A 20,073-nucleotide genomic window follows, 5' to 3' on the forward strand; every position below is an offset into this window, starting at 1 on the left:
TAAGTTTACTTTGACATTGCGACAGCTTTTAAAATTATCTTTCCTCTTGCCCTTACACTTTTATTCAGTTAAGGAGCTACAAGGAGGTATTGTCAGAAGATGAAGAAAGAATCATATTTAGAACAGTAACTTGTGACTTTTAACTCTATCACCTTTAATCCTGCAGTTCTCTGGTCAGCCAAGAATCAGGAACATGACTACATTCTTGAAATAACACAAGGGGAAGTGAGCACAGTTACATACACACAGTGTGTATCCCTGCTGAAAAAAGCCCCAAACCCTCTATTCCATGCTGGTGAAAGTGTTCAGGATTTCCCCTACACCCTAAGTGCAAAACAGAATTGCAGTTAATTTACACAGGTACACATAAAGTCTTCCTAGTTTGTTCTGAATCAGACCATAAAAGGAAATAAGAAGTGCTACTGTCTTTCCTCTTGATGTTGTATGAAATAAGCTGATACCACACGTACACCAAGGTATTATGCCTTTAGCAGGTAACATCACTACATTCAACAACTAGTGTGTGTCATCATCAACTAGGAATTTGTCCCAGGTTAATACTATCCATTATCTTTAAGCCTGTATTGGAGGCAGTGGGTGGGAAACAGGTGGCTGTTTTTGCTTCTGCTCCTAGAGATGAATGACTGACAAGAGATCCTCTGGTCCTTCTGCTAAAAACTCAATCAAAAGAATTGAAGCCTCAATCAATTCTATCAAAATACAGCCATTACCACATGGGGTGAAGGGAAGACAAGAGATCTCAACTAGATCAAGAAACTTCAGTGTTTACTGGTAAAACAGTATTCTGTATCAGAGCAGACATAACAGCCAGAGAGAATCCATCCTTTTCTGGAACACTTCTCACATTTAAGCCTGTATCTTCTTGGTCACCAGCAGAAGAGTTACTGCAAGTGTCTCAAACAGTTTGTGTCCTGACATCAGAGAAAGTATGCCTAGACATTAAGTGACTCTCATGGTATCAAAAAACAGAGCTGCTGTCACCAGGGCACCAACATCAAAATCCTACATGTAACAAATCTATTGCTGAAACAGTTTGTGATAGCAAATAGCTGTCTGCTCTGGCAGGCCACCTTGTTTCCTCAACTGGAAGCTTTCCTGTACATTCACATAAATCCTTAGGATTCTAACACTAGCTTGCTTTGCTCTTGGATGCAAGATCAAGCCTTTATATTTTTTCTCCTAAAAAGATGACAGGAAACTGCACCAAGACAGCCATATATCAACCTAGGTAACAGAATTCTGCCACAAACCCAAAATGCTTCTTGTCACAAAGCCAGATACATTAAACCAGAGGTATTTCCATGAACAATACCAACAAAAGCATCTTTGTATCATATCCAAATTCAAAAGGCACTGAGCTGGTAGACATTCCAAGATAACAGAAACCGGTTTGAAGTATTTCATTTCAAAACTCACTGTAGAAAACTAAGGTCCAAGACAAAGCCAGCAGAAAACAAAATGTCTTGAGGAACAGACCTGACTGAAGTAATTGCTGCCCTGAGTGAAGAGGTCAGCTCCAGGCAGATAATACACAGTATATGACAGCTGTTAGTCATCATTTATGAACACACTCATTTCATAGCCCACTGTTTCCTGGCTGAAAACCTGGTGTCAAAGCAGGGCATCAAATCAGTCAGAAAAATCAATAGGAGCAGTCCTGTTTTCTTTGCTTAAAGTTACAAGGATGGGGGAAAAAATACCACTAATGAGTGTAATGAAAGAGGACACCAAAAACCATCACTTGAGCCACTAAAAAAAAAACAAACATGGAATTAAAAATCATCAAACAGGGGAGATTTGCAGGTCTGTGTCCCACACTGGTTTCTGCTGCTTTTGATAATGGTTTCTTGCTTGTGATGCTACCTATTCTAAAACAAATGTGGCATCACAGACATAATGGTGACACCCAAAAGGCAGCATGAATGTTGCTAGACTACTGCTATCTTAAAATGTTGGAGTAATATTCTGCACTAACTATTCTGAATGTTACCATTAAGACATTCTGTATAAGAAACCAAATGTGATTATACAAAAGGATTCAACAAATGTATGAATCTTCCCTTCTGTGTGTCATTAGTTGGGTTTTTTTTGGTTTTAATTCATGTTTTATAACCCAACAAGAAATCTAGGAATAACGCTTCTATGTCAAAGTTCTAAAGTTAAGCATGTAATATCAACTATAACTGAACCTAGACTCATCAATCCAAACCAATGAGTTTGGATTGATGAGTCTGAAGTTTTCAAACTGTGTTGCTGATCTAGCCATTAAACTTATGCTTACTAATTAAATAAATATTAAAATACATTTAACCATTAAAATATGTTCACCAGTTTAAAAATTTGCGTTGCAATGACCAGCCTTCAGGGCTGTTCCAAGCTCTTGCACCAGCTCCTCTAACCCTGCCTCAATCTATGGAGCAATAAGCAAGACAGTGATGTTTGGAGTTTTATTCTAAAATGCAGAAAGCCCCAGCATGTGGGCACAGATAGCATTATCTAATACAACAGTCACTACTTACTAGAATACATCTCACATGATGGCTGTCCTCCTCCCACCACTGAGTCACTGCAACAAACAGAGCAGCTGCCTGCAAACAGGCTACACAATGAGTAGCTGAGTAAGAGGCACCAGCACCAGATGCAGGGTGACCTCAGCTCCATCTGAGCATGCTGTCTTCTACACAAGAGCAGCTACCTCGTGATTGCAAGGATCCGCACGCATGCTATGGACATCAATTTAATTGGATACAGTCAACCTGCTTTATTCCCTGTTAAAATAACTTATAGGAAAAAATGGAAAAGTTCTTTAGTATGCTATTTGGAACTTAGCTGCTAGTTTAATAGCTTAATCTGGTCATCTTTGCACAAGTTCAGAAAAAGAAAAGATGTGTCCTTGGTGGCTTTTCAGATTTGCAGGAACTTATCTCAATAATAAAAACTGACTGTCAACATGAAACTTCCTTTTCCATCTTTACTATTTATTCATCATGCCAAAATTCAGCATTTACCACAGAGCTCACTCCCCTGTATGGTCACATAAACCTACTGTATACGTACCTCAAGGCCTACACTTCAATGCTTATGTATCATGGAATGAACCACCACCCCCCCCTGTTTTGTAATTCATTTACAAGGAGAAGATATAACCTAAATCATAACAATACAGACTGCAAATTTCCATCAAGAATCTTCATGACTAAAAAGTACACTCGATGCACCAATAACATCAGCAGAAGCAATCGATATTTAACTTCTCTGCATCTTCCTTAGCTCTCTCAGTTGCATGAGCTTCACTTCCTGCTTATCAAGTTTGCTTAAATGTTAGACAGTCCAGACAGCTTCTACCTGAACATACTGCACATTGTTTCAGAGAAACCCAGACAAGAGGCAGTCAGCTTGATAAAATGAGCAAGAAAAAGATACTTTGACGATCTGCAAAGTTTGACTGTTCAAAGGCAAGTGAGTTTGTGCATATGCTCTGGAACTGACAGTTGCAGTTTCAACAGTGGTGGATCTCTAGTTCTTTAAACAGTAGTGAAACATGAGACTGTTTCGAATTATGTCTTTAAAACAAAATATATCAAAGTACAGTTTACACCTAATTTAATGCAAAATTATGAAGGCATTTAACTGACCTTATGATTTTGAAACACTAAGCAAACCTCAAAGTCATTATAGCTATTTCCAGTGTCCAAGTAGCTTTCCCCCGACTGACAGATCACTACTACATGTAACACTTCCACTGCCAATTTGATTTTTCCCATACACTAGTATTAAGACAATCTGAAAACTAGTATATGCTCTACAGGTTAACAGTTTTTTCCCTGAGAAATGTCTAAAACCAGGACACTTGTTATATATTATTTCTCATTCCTTTTTATCATGAAAATCTGCAACATCACCCAACTCCTCCTGTTCTCCTTTGTACTCATGCATCTCAACTCGCATCAGCAGCAAGGACTTGCTTTGGTCAACAAAACACCAAATAAAACTTGACTGCTCCCAGTCCCAATGAGAACTGCCTGTTCTTACGCTTCTCACACTTCCACAGCCACCCTCCCCTCTTCCACCCTAACTAGGAAACTCCTTCTTGGTATCTGTCAACTGCAATACTGAAGCCAAAGGAACATCTCATGAACAGGCTTTCTGCTTTTGCAAATTATTCTTTTCTTCAGAAGTAGTTCTAAAGCTTTTCACATTACCAAAGTCAAGCTAACAGGCTTTCATTTCCTTGATCAAAAGCGATTTAAGGTCTAGCAGTAAGCCTCCATGTTATAAGCTCAAAATGCATTAGTTGGAAATAAGAAAATTAAGAACTAGGTTTCATCAGTCAAGCAAAAACTTGTAACCAGCCACACAACGAAGATGTGAAGAGGTAACTATAAACCTAAAGGTTATTAGATCTAAGAATTCTAACAAACAAAGGGATCTATTAATACTCTTTGATCAAACCTCATTAAGCCTAGTTTTCCTCACCTTGATCTTTCAGTATATTATGTAAACTGAACAGAACACTTGAACTTTTCCAGCAGAAGCCAGATTGCAGGAAGTCATCCGTGCACATAAAGGTTTAGAAAACCCCAAGAATCTCAATAATAGAAAAATTTACTTTCACTGGTAGCTCCCTCTCAGTGGTATATTTGAGTGAGTATGGTCAGGACAGAATTTACAACAGGGAGCCACAATAACTAAAACTATGCCAAAAAGTGCAAGTTTTTAATCCTAATACCGCTGTTTGCATTAAACAGAAAAAAACCTACAGGACTGAGAATTTTGCATAAGGGGTAGGATTTCAGAGCAATTTTGTCAATGTAGTCAGAAGACTGCTTAATGAAAGAGTGCTCTTTCTCAGTCTGCTAAACATGTCAATGGTAGCCAACATCTACGTCTGTTCACTACTGTAACCAGACAGCAGCCATTACTCCTCCATATAGCCAGTTATTAAGTCTCTGAGTGCTAGACTTGACAGCACTAAGGAAAACTTTTCTGTGAACTGGAAGAACCTGTGAATGGAAACAAAATGAGAACCACTAAAAAAATATTATAATAGAAGTCTGTTTTCCAGAAAATATGAGGGCAAGGAAGAAGTCTTTCAGATGAGATTAACAATACTGACTCATGGGTCTTTCTGCTTTTGCCTCCCTTTGTCTCCCATCTTAGTATGCAATGCAGAGGCTGGAAAGATCCAAATGGCTGCAGGGTGTCCCATGAAAGTACCTCAGCAAGCTCAACTTGAAAATTAACTAAAAGTCACTAAACTATCAACTCAATTTGAAAGATTGAGCTGCTGGAAACCCACTAAAGGCACTAAATCCTCCTTTGATTCCATCTAAACCAAGTCTCTGGTTTACGCCCATTTTGTAATGTGCACAGCACACAATACAATCATATGACAGTATTCTATAGACCACTCCAATACCCTAAACCAAAAAGACAACTACTGTATCATATTCATATGCCTATCTCAGATTAGAACTGTTCGTTTAGTTATAATGTAATCAATCCATATGCCTTTAAAGCAAGCCTACTTCCTCAAAATAAGCTGTTGGATAAATGACACAATTTCAAAAGCAAAGAAAACAGTACATCAACAGTGCTAGGGAAAGGTCACGGGTTGTGGGAAATCGGTAGAAACCAAGCTACCAGGGACAGAAAGTGACAGGCAACCTTTCCTTCCTTAAAATTATTATAGTTACATTGCCATTGAACTGGGGGGATGCAGGGTTTTCTCTTTCAGTATTTCCACACATTTCCAAGAGTTCAGGAACTACAGATGTAATAAATGATTCATGGGGGGGAAATTTCTTTACTGTAATTAAAAATTAAGATTAGCAAAATCTCAGAAAAAATACTTTTAATCTGTAAAATAAAAAGCATTCCTTTAAGTCTATCAGTAACTAAGAAATTGCTACCCATGACAGCCTCTGAACTTGCACTATCTACAAATAAGAAACCTTCCAAAAGATGTTACAAAACCCACACCATATCAATACTACTTTCTAGCACAGTCACACACCAAGTTTTCTTTAACAGTATCATCCCAATCCATGAAATAAACTAAAACTGCAGGCAACCTTAAAGCATTTAATGATTACAAACCCCACTAATATTCCACTGTTGCATTTTGTGAACTTCTAACATTTTGGAGCACTTACGATAGAAGTCGGTCAAGTTTTGGTCCATTGCGTCCCTGAAGGACAGCAGGTGGCTTGTATACCTTCATTATCCTTACAATCTATGGGCTTTCTCTGTTTCTGGTGTTCTTGGTCTCTTTATTTATGAAGCAGTGATGATTTTGAAGTTATTTATAACCATTAACTCATTAAATTCCCAAGTGTCATATTAGATACCAACCCAGTGACTCATATTCCTGACAATATATTTATCACGGCTGGAAGGTAAATTTACATGCACGAGTAGCACACACAGGCATGCCATGAACTAATCTTATATTTTAAAATGGTATTTGACATTAAGTAACTCAAGTTATTAACCAATACGTATATGTCAACTGAAGTCGGCTCATTATCAAACAGATCAGTGGAATTGGTAAACACTGCCTGAACACCGCTGTGACAAGATGAAAAATAGCTCATATAACAAAATTTCCCTTCATTTTTTGAGGATTAAAAATGGGAGCTGAAGTGTTTTAAAGCTGGTTATTACTGCATTTAAAACGTGTGCAAGCTAAGGAAAATCACAGTTATCTCCAAATACTCCCTGAGAAGGAAAGCATACTCTATGTATGTTAAGATTTATTAGAAGACAGCAACAAAGTTATGAATTCACTAGAAAACATTATTTCAATAAGCACCTATGTGTAATCTTGGCCTTATAAAAACCTCAGTGGTTAAGATTGCACATCTGGTCCTAGTGGCTTTACAGATTGTCTCACTGCACAGAAAGCAATGTAAATATTCAAGTAACAAGCTCTGCAGCAAAATAAACACAGTGCTTTAGCACTTCCAAAATATCTAAACCCTTTCTAAACTAAAGAAAAATCTCTGGACCAAAATACAGATTTTTGTCGGCTATGACATAATTTAGTTCTTTAGTTCCCAATTTCCCCAAGATTCCTGAACACCAGTTATAAAAGTGAAGGAAAACATCGGATCAGTTGAAGAGCTCTCTTTAATATGCCATTCTACACTCGTTATTCCTTGAGCAAAACATTTCTGAGGAAATGTTTCTATTTGTGCCTAGGAAAACCCTGAAGCTACAAGCTACATAATTTAACTTCGAAATCCATCCTGCTCTGAGGAGAGAGCTGGACTAGATGACCCCCATGGACTTCTTTTCCAGCTGTAACTTTGTATGTGAGCAGTTTTTTGTTATCAGACTTAGAGTAATTCCAGAAAATGTCTTCCTGAACTTGACATAGGAGTCAGTCAGACACTACTGAATCCAGGTACACTTAAGGGGAGAGATGAGACCAGCACTTAAAGACTATTATCCAAGCCAGCCACATCTTAAGCAAAACCTGACCTTTCAGACATTTCATGAGCAATAGACTTAGCAAAGCCTGCCTTTCTACTGATCTATCACAAATCCCATGTTTCTTCCTACACAGTAACATTTATTCCCTTCTCTTGCATTCCCTGTAGTCCTACCGCTCCCCACAGCATTCAGTTCTGCCCACGCTGCCCTTACTCTTTACTGAGAATGGAAATGTCACTTGTAAGCACGTTAAAAGTTATACCTAAACCTTTCCTTCCCAACTGTTTACTACTCTCTACATTATGGTAGTAAGATTATTGTTATTACTGTATGAAAGCTGAAAGACAGCTACTACCGAAGAGAAGTTCCAGCTTCGAGTTAACTGAACTCTATTGTAATCATACAGCTACGGCAGTAAAGAGACCAGAGAAGCATTTGTGAATTGTTTTAACAAAATTGTGCATTCTACTTAGGCTTAATGACACAACAGCAACAGGCTTTCCACAGACAATTGGGCTAGCAACATGAGTAAACACTCATTCCAGCTGTCGATCCATTTTTAGGGGAAAATCAAATCAGAACCAGGACCAGACTTCAGTGAGGATACTGTATTATACAAAAACAAGTAGAGCACACTGATGAAATGAGGAAGTGAAGCTGTAAGAATGCCATCTGATAATATGTCCTTTACACACAAAAACTTGAGACTTGCAGAGCTCTTAATATGTGGCAGCACTTTCTGCTGAAGAAATGTCTATCTAAAATACTTTCCTCTGAAACACTGCTGAGAAGTATTCAGCATTATAAATGTCAATTAATACAGCCTTCTACAGGAACAGACGGGAAATAAAAATATTAAAAAGCCACTACTGTAGAACAGAAAAGAATATCAAAAGAAAAAAAAGCTTTTTAAAAGCCTGTCAAAAGAAGTGACATAAAAGACCTTTAACATGACAGCAGACTTGCACGTAAACACATCAAACAGACAGCTTTGTAATGAGCTTCTTGCTGTTTGTTTTTAAACAAGGCAACTTTCAGATAAAGCAACCCCTGCTCAGATTTAAGAACATACTGCAGAAAAGAGACGGACAAGTATGACCTATTTGATGTCAAAACTTTGTTCAACACCTATGGCTAGTTTATCAGATCTACATTAGGAATTACTTCCCAGTTACCTGTTTCTGCTCACCTTTACATAAACAAACTAAATATCAACACAAGCTAAGTATCAAAATAGGCAACATTTCAGTGCCATTTAGACCAATATGTTATTTTTTCCAGTTACCACTGAAATCTATGAAATGCATTTATACCATCAATCTGAACCATCTCCTATTTACTCAAGGATCCTGTTCCCTGCATCTGTACTGCATGCGACCTAAATCACTCCCAGCATCCCTTCTGTAAGGGAACAGCTAATCTCCTGGGAGTATTTCGAAGGTAAAACAATCCAGGATTGCACCACAGGCAGTATGCTTGAGACAGCCCAAGGACTTGCTGTTTTCACTAACCCAGTCTCATAACACTATCCTAGAAGTCTTTCCCATCTCATACACCAGACACTCAACCTATAGCACTAATCCACACTGCCATGCAACCAAAGTGGGAATATGACAACTAAAAAAGGTTGTTCCCAGGACTTGGGCACATGACTAATACATAGCAACTATTAAAAGGAGCTGATAAAACCCCTGTATGTTAAAAACGCTATGGGTCTGAAAGATACTCCACAGAGTATGGGACAGGGTACAGTGGCTTCACACTGAAGGGAACAGCTTAGCTGGGAGGAATGTCAACTAGTCGAGGGAACATGGTCTGTGCCCGGAGGGCAGCACAGATACAACCACTACTGCTACAGCTGAAAATTAAACTAGTAAAAGGTTACACAAATTCATACACTAAAAGCAGAAAATGAAGGTTTCTTTGCTAAAGAACTAATATAGTATAAGGACAAACAAGCTTTCCAATGCAATGTTTGATCTAATGCATTCACATTCAGGAAGAAAAACTGTCATTCTCCATGATGATTTAATTCTCTACTTCTAAAGGTTAAAAACTTCCTTCCATGCTTGCTGCTTTCTTCTTTATGAGCATGTGTCAAAAACTGAAGGCACAACAGGCACTGAAAAATTAATTAGCAGTGAAATCTTCCAAGGCTTCCCATATGATCTTCAACTCTTTCATTACAGGCTAATAGCAACTGAATTGTTTGGATGGGTAGAGAACACAAACAGGGGATCTAGTAAAAGTTTTTACATAGGAAAGCTGCACTGCTGAAAACTGAGTGCATAAAAACGCTGCCCTAATGCAAGGAAGTAATTGCAAGTCCTTGACATTTATTTCTCCTCATCATTGAGGAGTTAGTACATTCTTTACTTGAACAGCTGTTCACATATAATACCATACCTCCTCTGGATTTCCAATTCTTCTTGTGATGGACCATTTTGTACTTGAGAAGGAAGCTGTGAATTCTGTCGAGGCAATGTAGGACCTAAAAGTCAAGACAGACCAGAAATTAATGACTTGAACTTTCAGTATGCAAAAAGGCACAAAAATCAAGGAAAAAGGCCAGCCACCACATGACATTATAAGAACCATTTACTTCTGCTTTTTAAGCCAAACAAGCTCAACAACATAATACAGCAACTAAAAACTGCAACAAATGTTACCTTATATATTTGCAGAATGGATTTATTTCACACAGATGGAAAGGTTTCACAGAAATGCAAAATAAGCTTTATATATGATGGAACTTGACAAAAGCTTTGAAAAGCACCCAAAGGCTGAGATTTTCTTGAAACAATGAACAAGTACTCTTGGAGGAACAGAAAAGGCTAAAAAAATTAACACACTCACCTAAATAGAACACTGGAAATAGGGAAGGAATAGTAAAAATAAGAAAAGAAGAACAGGAGAAAAAACATCAGAAGCTTAGATAAAGTATGTTTCTACAGGTCAAACTTTTAACTCAGATTTTAGCTTGTCTACTTGGATCAAATACCTTCCTTTTTGCATAGGTAAGTATTGTGTCCAAAGGAACAGAAGCATAACATGAATGTAACAAACTGCATTCTGAAAAGCATGAGAAATGCTAGAGTGAAGGAAGGACATGCAAATTCACCTTTGACTTTTACTGATGAGCAATTCTCAATCATACATCTTTCAAAAATGATATATGCTAGATCGTCTAAAACTAAAGAGGCTTTTTCATTTTCCTCACAAATGCATTTACAGCACAAAACTATTTTAAAGGATGAAAAAGTGTGGAATGGAATACATTAGACCATGAATGGTTTCTGTAAAAATGGGCAGTAAACCAGGATATTAATATTTAGACTATAGCTACACTGAAGATTTTGTAATTTATAAGCAAACAAAATTAAAACCAACAAAAACATATCAAGTAATTTCTTGTCGAGATTTCATGAAACTGCTTAGAGTGATGGAGCTGAAATGAGATCCCCACACACACACCTCAAATATCAAACTATAAAATGTCTTTGCCATTTGAACTTGTTAAAGTCATCCAAAACCATGAAGAGACCATGTGTGAAATACTGAGACATCAAGGACAGGCGATCTGCCTCAGATTCAGGAAACAAGTGCCCTGTTCAAAGGCTATACAAAAGCATTTACTCAGAACAGCATAGCATGACCACTGTGGTCATGAAGACAATGAATGCTGAAAATTAAATGAGGTGTAAAGTATCTACTGCACCCTACGGGTTAAAAGTCATCTAAGAACTTACTTCTAGAAGAAGATAAAAGTAGGAATTGTACTACAGGGTTTGTACATATTCCTTACGCAGTCTTTTCACCAGGCATTAGGTCCTTATACTGAAGTACACAATGCTGCCCTGCATGAGCTACTTTTACTTGGAGTACCTCCAAGAGATACCTACAGATACAAATCAAGATTATTTTTTTAGTGCAGAAGATTTAACTGCATTGATAATCGTTAATTTATCAGTAAGCAGAAACATCTGTCATATTGCTCATCTGGAAATCACTTCTGCTTTAAAACTTGCACAGTCTCACATCCTCCTCTGTCATATCTCCTGCATGACAGGTGGAAGGCTTTTATGCCCACTAAGCCATGACTGCAGCTCCCAGGCAGCTGGGCTATTTGCTGTCTGCACCATGCTGCAGCCTTTCATGGACTTTCAGAAGTAGACGCAACCCAGCAGCAGCTGTGTTGCTGCTTAAAGGTGCTATATACCACTACTGCTTGCCACATCTAATATCCTCCCTTCCCTGAGATCTGCTGCATGAAACAAAAGAACAAAAAGAAATGGTGATACTGTAACCATTTACCAACTGGAACTATTTGGTACTGAAAATACAGTAGAAATGAAAACACCAAACTTCCATGCATTTAATCTTTAGGAGTTTAACTGTGTTTTTTGAAGAAGGCATTATCACGCTGCTGTAGCTGAGTGTGGACCACCACTCTGCAACCTTCCTACCAGTGTCCATCCAACTCTTTCTTTTGGTAGCTCCACCAGAAACCAACCATCTAGCTTTATTTGCACTGGCTATTCCAGTGAGCCCACCTATCAGAGATATTGTTCCTGTAGCCTCAAGATTCATTCTAGAGCACTGTATGTTAGAAAACCATGCGTCTGTGGAACACAACAGACACAAGCCAAGCTAGCATAACCTGGCCAACCTACTCCAGGGAGATATGTGCTCTTTCTATAGCTATACCTGCAAAAGAGCTGAACAGTCACCTGCTAACAATTAACATGGTGGTTTGAGTAATTCTCATGTATTTTTGCCATAAGGAAATGCAACCTGAGCATACCAAAGGCTTTCAAGAAGGAAAAAATCAGCTACCAAGTAATTAGGGGTGTTCTCTGACAAATTCCTCTCTGCAAGCATAGATTCTAAGCAGCATGTTAACAGATATTGGCAAGCTAAAGGTACACATCAGGTGGAAAAGTATGGTTTTTCTTATAATATATATTACAGCAAGCCAGGACCACCACTTCGCTGCTAAAATACAACTGTCTGGCTAGTGGAACAGATGGTATAATAAATAAGAAGAGGTAGCTAATAAAAAAGCTCTGAGGCTTTTGAACACTTCAAGATACTTCAGAAACATCAGCCCCCAAAAGAAATATTCACTGAATCCCCAAGAGAAATATTCACAGATACTGCCTGGAAAAAAAGTCTGATCCTCCTACAGGATCACTTTATCTTCAGAGACCAGTACAAGCCAAGTAGGAGAGGAGGCTGAATGGTCTATTCATTCTGAGTTTTAAGGAAAACCTAACATCTTTCTTTTTCTAAAGAAAGCACAGATGGTGCACTCCGCAGCACACACTGACAGACAGAGGATATAATTTCATACTAATTTGTTCAGCAGCCATTCCAGTTTCAACGCTTTCTGCTTTTCAGCTTATTCTCACCTTTGCATCATCCTTCCTCTACGACAGTTCAGGCAACTGTTAGTGAGAGATGGGCTGGAAATCAATGCATTAAAAATCCCACAGAAAAAAACCTGCAGGAAGTGTTTTCACCAGCTAAATCAGAACCAGTTCTGGCTCTTCACACAGTCACACAGACAGCTATGCTGGCACAGCTCAGAGAATGACATCAGACTGCTGGGGGTTGCTTGAACCAAATTAAGCATCCCCAGCATCACCTTTTTAAACCACAACCAGAGTTGTAGTTTATCAAACTCGGTAGCTTAATTTTCACCTCCAATTGAGTTCTTACCTTTGTATCTCCATTCAAGAGGTGAATTAATTCCAGTTGTACAAACCTATGAAAGTATTATTAGAAAGCTGGAGATGGAAAGATACAGCTTCTCCTCCCTTGATGCCTTTTGGTTCATCAGTTTCTTCCATCTTCCAATTACATTACCTGCTTTGCAGTTTCACACAAAACTCTACAACCCTACTTCTTTTCATGTCAGTTGCCTTATGTTAGCACCTGGCTGATAACGAAGATGTCACATTCCTGTGAAGTAACAGCCCTGAAAAGCCCCAAGTATCAACTGTTTAGGATTGGAACAATACAGGTACTACAAGTCACACAATGAGCAACAACCTGTATCTTCATTTGGCTGGACAGGCTTGCCTGGCAGCTGGTAATGTAAGGAAAAGTGTTTTTTTTGAGGGACTGCTGGTAATCAGATCACCTCCCTCAGAACTGCACGTGCCTTATGGTTCAAGAAGGACAAAACACACATAAACCCCCCCACTCCTGCAATCACTGTCTGCTCACGAGTACAGCATCAGAAAACAAAATCTACTGCCTTTAGGAAAAGTTGATCAACTGTCACACAAGAATCTTAGTTTGAGGTGAAGATCTCCATTCTTCCCCCAGAGAAACAGTTTATAGAAACCACTCAGTAATTAAGAATTCCCACTCTTTCATTTCTCAGTATGCCAGTGCCAAAACTAAGCAACAATTTCAATTACACAGTTTGATATTCAAATCAAAGTATGACTGACTATTCAAAGGAAGAATTGACTGAAAGCAGACAGCAAGTTAATTTATACAGGCATATATAAATGGGTATAAAGATAAGTGTACTGACTAATTATAACCTTTAGAAATTATTTTCATTGAGGACAGTTTGAGTACACCTACTAAGCAAAGAACACACCCCAAGCAAGAGTTCAAAACCACAGCAAAAGAGATTTATTTCTGTTATAGAATATAATAACTTTAAAAAAAAGTGGTTTACTAAATGCTTTAATGTTTTCTGAATGAATGGAAGGCAGGATTTTTCAGAGATCTATGCTAGGAATAAGAAAAATGATTATGCTGAAGTAACCTCTCACTTGTCTCTGGTTCCTTCTCCTGCTCAGATGCTGTCCTGCTCTAGGATATGACAGAACAAAGTCTGAGGAGACTCATTCTGCCTTCCGCAGAAGCAAAAAGTCACCACTCCTCAAGACCTAGATTTCTGTTATACACTGATATGTAAGACCAGAATGGTCAAAAGCCAGGGAATTAACAAGTGCTAAAGCTAGTCTCCAGTACTTCTATATGGATAAATCACCTTCCAGCTAAGACTTTTCTTCCCTTCCAATACTCACTTCCATCATAGACAGCTTTTCTGTTTTCCAAGTCCCTTCAGCTGAGTTAATTTACTCATCCCTTCGATTTATTTTACCAGAGTGGTATAACTATGTTGCATATTCTATGCTGAAAGTAAATGCTTTTCACTGCACTTCACAAGCACTTTTGCTACCTCATGAAGGTAACAAAAGGGGACAAGAATAACAAATATATTCATTAAGATACATTTGAATGGAAGCAGAGCCAAGCCTCCTATCAATGCCAGCACACCCTCTTACCATCGCTCACAGAGCCTTGGAAACAGTGCTGATAACCTGGGTGGCAGCTTGGCTCAGCCCAAACTTGCTGGGTGATCCCAAGCAAGCCTGTGGCTTTTCTCTCCACTGTCCTTTTATGGAGAGGGAGATAAGAGACAAAGCTTCAGCAGCAGAATACTACAGTTGTTTAATGAAACTACAACATCACAATCTTAAAATAGCGAGTATGATAAGTTAACTGTATCAATGCTATCTACTGCAGGATATTTATTACTTTTTTCTTCTCCAATTCTGCCAAAATTTCTTTAAATAGCAATTTTATACATGGTGATGGTCACTGCTTGCATAATTCTACAGAAATGAGCCTACCAAAGCTCTATTTTCACAATTATGTTTACAATTTCACACCACCAACCTGTTCCCAAAAGCCAGCAGATTTAATACAGCTACATCTACTGATATTTTTAAGACAACAGTATGAACTCTCAAAAGAAAAATGTATTAATATTTTTTTGTGGATAAACAATGCTTTATCCACAAAGTGAGTGTACTTCTACATAGAAGTGTGCCACGTGGTTAAGGCCAACTACCAAATTCTAATGAAATTCTTTAGGTTGCCCACCCAAACTTTAATGCTTTCACCTGATAGAACACCATTAATTCTGAAGAACCACACAAGCATCCATTAAGAGCAAGTATAACTCTGAAAATTTAGCAATCTCTCCCTTCACTTCCAAATAAAACAACTGACACTGATGATGCTTTCAATAATCTTACATGTAATTAAAATGTAATGGAAGAATTTTGCTCAATAAACAGTTAAAACTTCTTTTAGGTCATTATTTTGTCATATACATCAGGATTAGTTAACCAGAATTAGATGATTTCTTTAATTATCACACATTTAAAAGGCAAAGAAAAAGCTTGCTAGCAAAAATAGAGATTCTATCCAACCTCTGACAACACTGGTAATAATACCACATCATGTTTACTCCCATTCTGACAGGGAATGCTGACAGCCTGCTCCAGAGGCCTGCCAAAAGTATAGGTATAGCATAATTACTTCATTGCAGTAGAATAACTTTTCCCCACAAAACAAGTTTTAGCATGATGTGAACCACAACAGTATGAGAAGAACTGTCCGAGATCCCCTTCAGACCTGCAGATACATTTCTCTTTTCATTCCCCTTTAACATCTACATATACTCCAATTAGGCAACCCCAATTTTTGTTTCAATTTGCATTTCCCAAAGATACTAAATTATTCAGTCTATGATAGGAGTAAGTGCATTCCCCTCCCAGCAAGGATTTAATGAACTATCTTTTCTGTAAGAGAAAGGACCACACATCAATATGCAGCTGTGGAAAAAGCAAGCATCTTTCCCCTATAAAGGTTTGATTATTTTAGAACTGGACAACCTAACTTCTAGGTTTAGTAATAATTTCAAAGCACTTTAACCTCAAGGGGTTTTTTTTTTCCAAGATTAGAATAACAAAACCTTTGTTTCTTTTTCCTCTTCCTCATTTTCCTATGAATGAAAATGTCATCCAAGGCAATACTAGAAATGCTTCACTGAAGCTGTTTCTATCCTTGCCTTTATATCCAGAATGCCCAAAATCTTGTCAAGAACTAACACATAACTGTTAAAGATCAGTACAAAAATAATCAGGAATTTTACATATATGTGTTCTACTGAAAAAGAATGAGAATAGGCTTATTTACAGCTGCATAATATCCTTAATTTTTTATTTTGTCTTAGTAAGGCTTCCCTGAGACTGAAGACACATGCCACAAAAACCAACCCTAATTCCAGCTGAACTAAAAGGTACTTTCTGCAGCAAAACAGAGTATGATGCCCCTTAGTTCCCCTCATCTCCCAGTGCACACTTCCCTTACTTGCTCTTTTTCCTTCAAAGGAATAATCTATTTCCTCACACATCCGAGAATCTTTTCAGCCACTTTCATTGAGGTTTTTTCCTCATTCCAGAGTCACCCTGATTACAACACTGAGCTCTCCTTGATGCAGACGTGCAAATTTTCTCTGTGCTGCAATGCAAAACCTTTGAGAAAGCAGTCATCTTTACTCTAGACCACTAAGACCAGTTATTGAGCATCTGACCATGCTGCACACAACCTCAAAGCTAGAAATCCTCTTCAAGTGACCTCTTAAACTGATGACACATACTTGTCATTTGATGAAGGTGTAACTCTTGACCACCTCAGACAATTACTTCATGCAACGAGTAAGTCTTCTGAGCTTTTCCCAGAAACAAATTTTGGTTCATTTGTAACATATCTCTTAAATAATATAGAGGAGGAACTTGTAGGATTAGTAATCTACCTTAACATTCCAGGAGAAAGTGTAGTCCTGCATAGTCTTTCTCTTCTGGATTTGCAGATGGCCTACAATCTGCTTGACCAGCCAGCAGGAAAATAGAGTCTGGGTGAAGAGCTACTAGGCTAAGGCAATCATTTAAACCAGAACAGAGTGAAGACACTTGGACTTTCACATTTATTTCAATAAACAGAATTCAAGCATAAGAGAAATCAGGGACAGTCAGTTGGGCTTGTTCAGACTGGAGAAGAGAAGGCTCTGGGGAGACCTTAGAGCAGCTTCCAGTGCTTGAAGGGGCTGACAAGAAACCTGAAGAGGGACTTTTTACAAGGGCCTGTTGTGACAGGACAAGGGGGAATGGCTTTGAAATGAAAGAGGGGAGATTTAGATCAGACATTAGGAAGAAATTCTTCCCTGTGAGGGAGGTGAGGCGCTGACACAGGTTGCCCAGAGAAACTGTGGCTGCCCCATCCCTGGCAGTGTTCAAAGCCAGGTTGGATGGGGCTTTGAGCAGGGTATTGGGATTAGGTGATCTTGAAGGTCCCTTCCGACCCAAACCATTCTGTGATTCTATGAGACGATAAATGACATTTTCACTGACAAGGCAGCCATCCCTTCAGAGCCCTTTGAGACAAACCTGGATTGGGTTTCAATAAGAAAATTGCCAGTTGCAGTAAAGCCTGTTACCGTGCGTTCTCAACTCATCAGAAGGACAAAATACCCATCACTGGGTGCTCAGTGGGACAGGCACCCAGCGGCTTCGCCTCTGCTCTGCAGATCCACTAGAGGGAGATCCTAAATTAAACAACCTCAAGACACACAGGAGCCAGCAGAACAGCTGAGGGTGCCAACTGCCACCAAAGATCAATGGCATTGCTCAAATTCATGCAAGAGCAGGCCACCCTATCATTTTATATATAACAAAAAAAGCGCAAGAGAGCTGTAAGGAACAGCTGACTTGCAAACCGAAAGGATGCTCACAAAATAATATTCCTCAGAAGTCGTTTAGATTTCTGTGAACCTTTGCACAGAGTTTCAAATTCATCTGCAGCTTTATGAATTTCTGAGCAGTTATGCTCAGCTAACATTAAAGCTGCTTGCTTTTTATTAATAAAATATAACATAAAATAACCAAGCTAATAAAAGAAATTGCCCAAAATGAGAAAACACAGCAGAAAATAAGGACACTGCAAGAACCAAACTTTAATTGTAAGCAATTCTAGAGTAAAGGGAAGTCATCCTATAGGTTTTCTTTATTCTGAGCTGGAGATTCTATATGCTGTTTTAGATACAGTAGGAAACACAGCAATTCACATAAATTATTAGAGACAAGTTGTTCTCTTCAGGTACAGATTTTTGAAGCAGTATCAGCAGAATACCAATGAGAAATAAATGTGTTAGAAATGTTTTTAAGAGTCTAGTGGATAAACTGGAAGAAACAAAACTATCAATATGTAACATGCTGATCGTCACGTATTAGCACAAATTCCTTTCATAACATATAACCCCCCAACACCATCTCAAAAAAGGATAACTGAGGGTGTTGAAATCCATCTCCTGAAGTGAAAAGCTAATATCAGAGCCTCAAAGCCAATGAACTGTCTGAATAAATATTCAGCTATATCAGTGATGCCAGGGGGAGAAAAATTATCACCAAGGATTCATTTCTAGCCGCACTTTCAGGAAGTTATATTAACCACAGAGAAAAGAAATGCATTAAACTTTGAGCAAGGAATCTAATTTGCTTCCAAACTACAAACTACTTAGCATCCTATTTCCATTATTAAGGCAGGTATGTTCAGAAAGATACTTGATGGTTTTTACATCTTACACTGATACACGTCAGAAATATATGTAGATACAAGCAATATATATAAGATCATAAACTGACAAACCTCCCAGCTGATAAAATTTCAGGACACTTTTTGATAGTTTCCTAACACAGATGCATTATAAACATTTACCTTTAAACATTGTCTGGAAATGGTAATGGGCTTTCAAAGCAATTCTACATACATAATCAGGATTTTTCTTCACAAGCAGCAGTGCAACACTACTCGTCTTCAGACACTGAAGTGACAGCAGTAACATTAAGCTTTAGCTGTATGGTTAGACAGGGCTTGGAGCAATCTGGTCTAATAGAAGATGTTCCTGCCCATGGCAGGGAGTTGGAAATAGATGAGATTTAAGATCCCTTCCAATCCAAACCATTCTATGATCTTATGATCCTGATGGAAGCTGGAGCACCTCTATATCTGTTATGTATCTGAAATAGGTAAGTAATAGCTAATCTTTAACCTTTCTTGGCTGACTGAAATTATAGAAGGACAGTTATCTCCTCCTATGCCAATGGTGTCCACCATTAGTTTCTGATGCAGCTAACATGCATTTTGACTTGTACTGATTACTACCAAGTCAAATCACAAGAAGGAGAAACAAATTGACTAATTTATATTCAGGAAACATGAGGGTCAACATCAGTTGCTCTCAAACATAATTATGCAACTTATATCATGTCCTTGTCAGACCTACATCTCAAAGCCATAAAGAACAAGCCAGACAGACTACAGCACTGTATCCAGCAACCTGGACATGGTATTAGTCGTACTTAACTGAATCAAACACAAATCCACCTGAAAATGAAACCTCTCCACAATCATTAGAGATTAATTGGCAATAAACCAAATGATGCAGACAAACTCAAACTGAAGGGCCATTTCAGAGGTCAGTGAAGAGACTACTGGTAGAGTCATTTGGAGGAATTCACAGCTTGGGATGAGCAGAGGACTGAATTCTAAGTACAATCACTTTTGGACACAGCTCCCCTTCCCTCACCATTGAAGAAATTACTGAAGTGATGCAACAGGAACAAGAGTTCTTTGCACTGAGTTGTTTGAATGATGTTTTGTATAACTAAAGTTACAGCTAAAAAATAACTAAAATGATTTTAGTTTTATCCAAGTCTTTGCAAACTGAAACTGCATCTT

The 20,073-nt window shown here is 38.3% G+C and overlaps 1 protein-coding gene across 4 annotated transcripts in view; it reads right to left on the reverse strand.

Moving 5' to 3' along the window:
• ENAH (ENAH actin regulator) overlaps nucleotides 1-20,073 on the reverse strand; it is a 94,235-nt gene that overhangs the window by 23,166 nt on the left and 50,996 nt on the right. For all 4 annotated transcript variants that reach the window (XM_034060480.1, XM_034060479.1, XM_034060476.1 and 1 more), the window contains exon 4: nucleotides 9,865-9,949. In XM_034060480.1, coding sequence (XP_033916371.1) covers nucleotides 9,865-9,949 — 85 coding nt within the window. The remainder of the gene's footprint in view (nucleotides 1-9,864; nucleotides 9,950-20,073) is intronic.

The sequence above is a fragment of the Melopsittacus undulatus genome, chromosome 3 (genome assembly GCF_012275295.1).
Source record: "Melopsittacus undulatus isolate bMelUnd1 chromosome 3, bMelUnd1.mat.Z, whole genome shotgun sequence".
Lineage (NCBI taxonomy): Eukaryota > Metazoa > Chordata > Aves > Psittaciformes > Psittaculidae > Melopsittacus > Melopsittacus undulatus.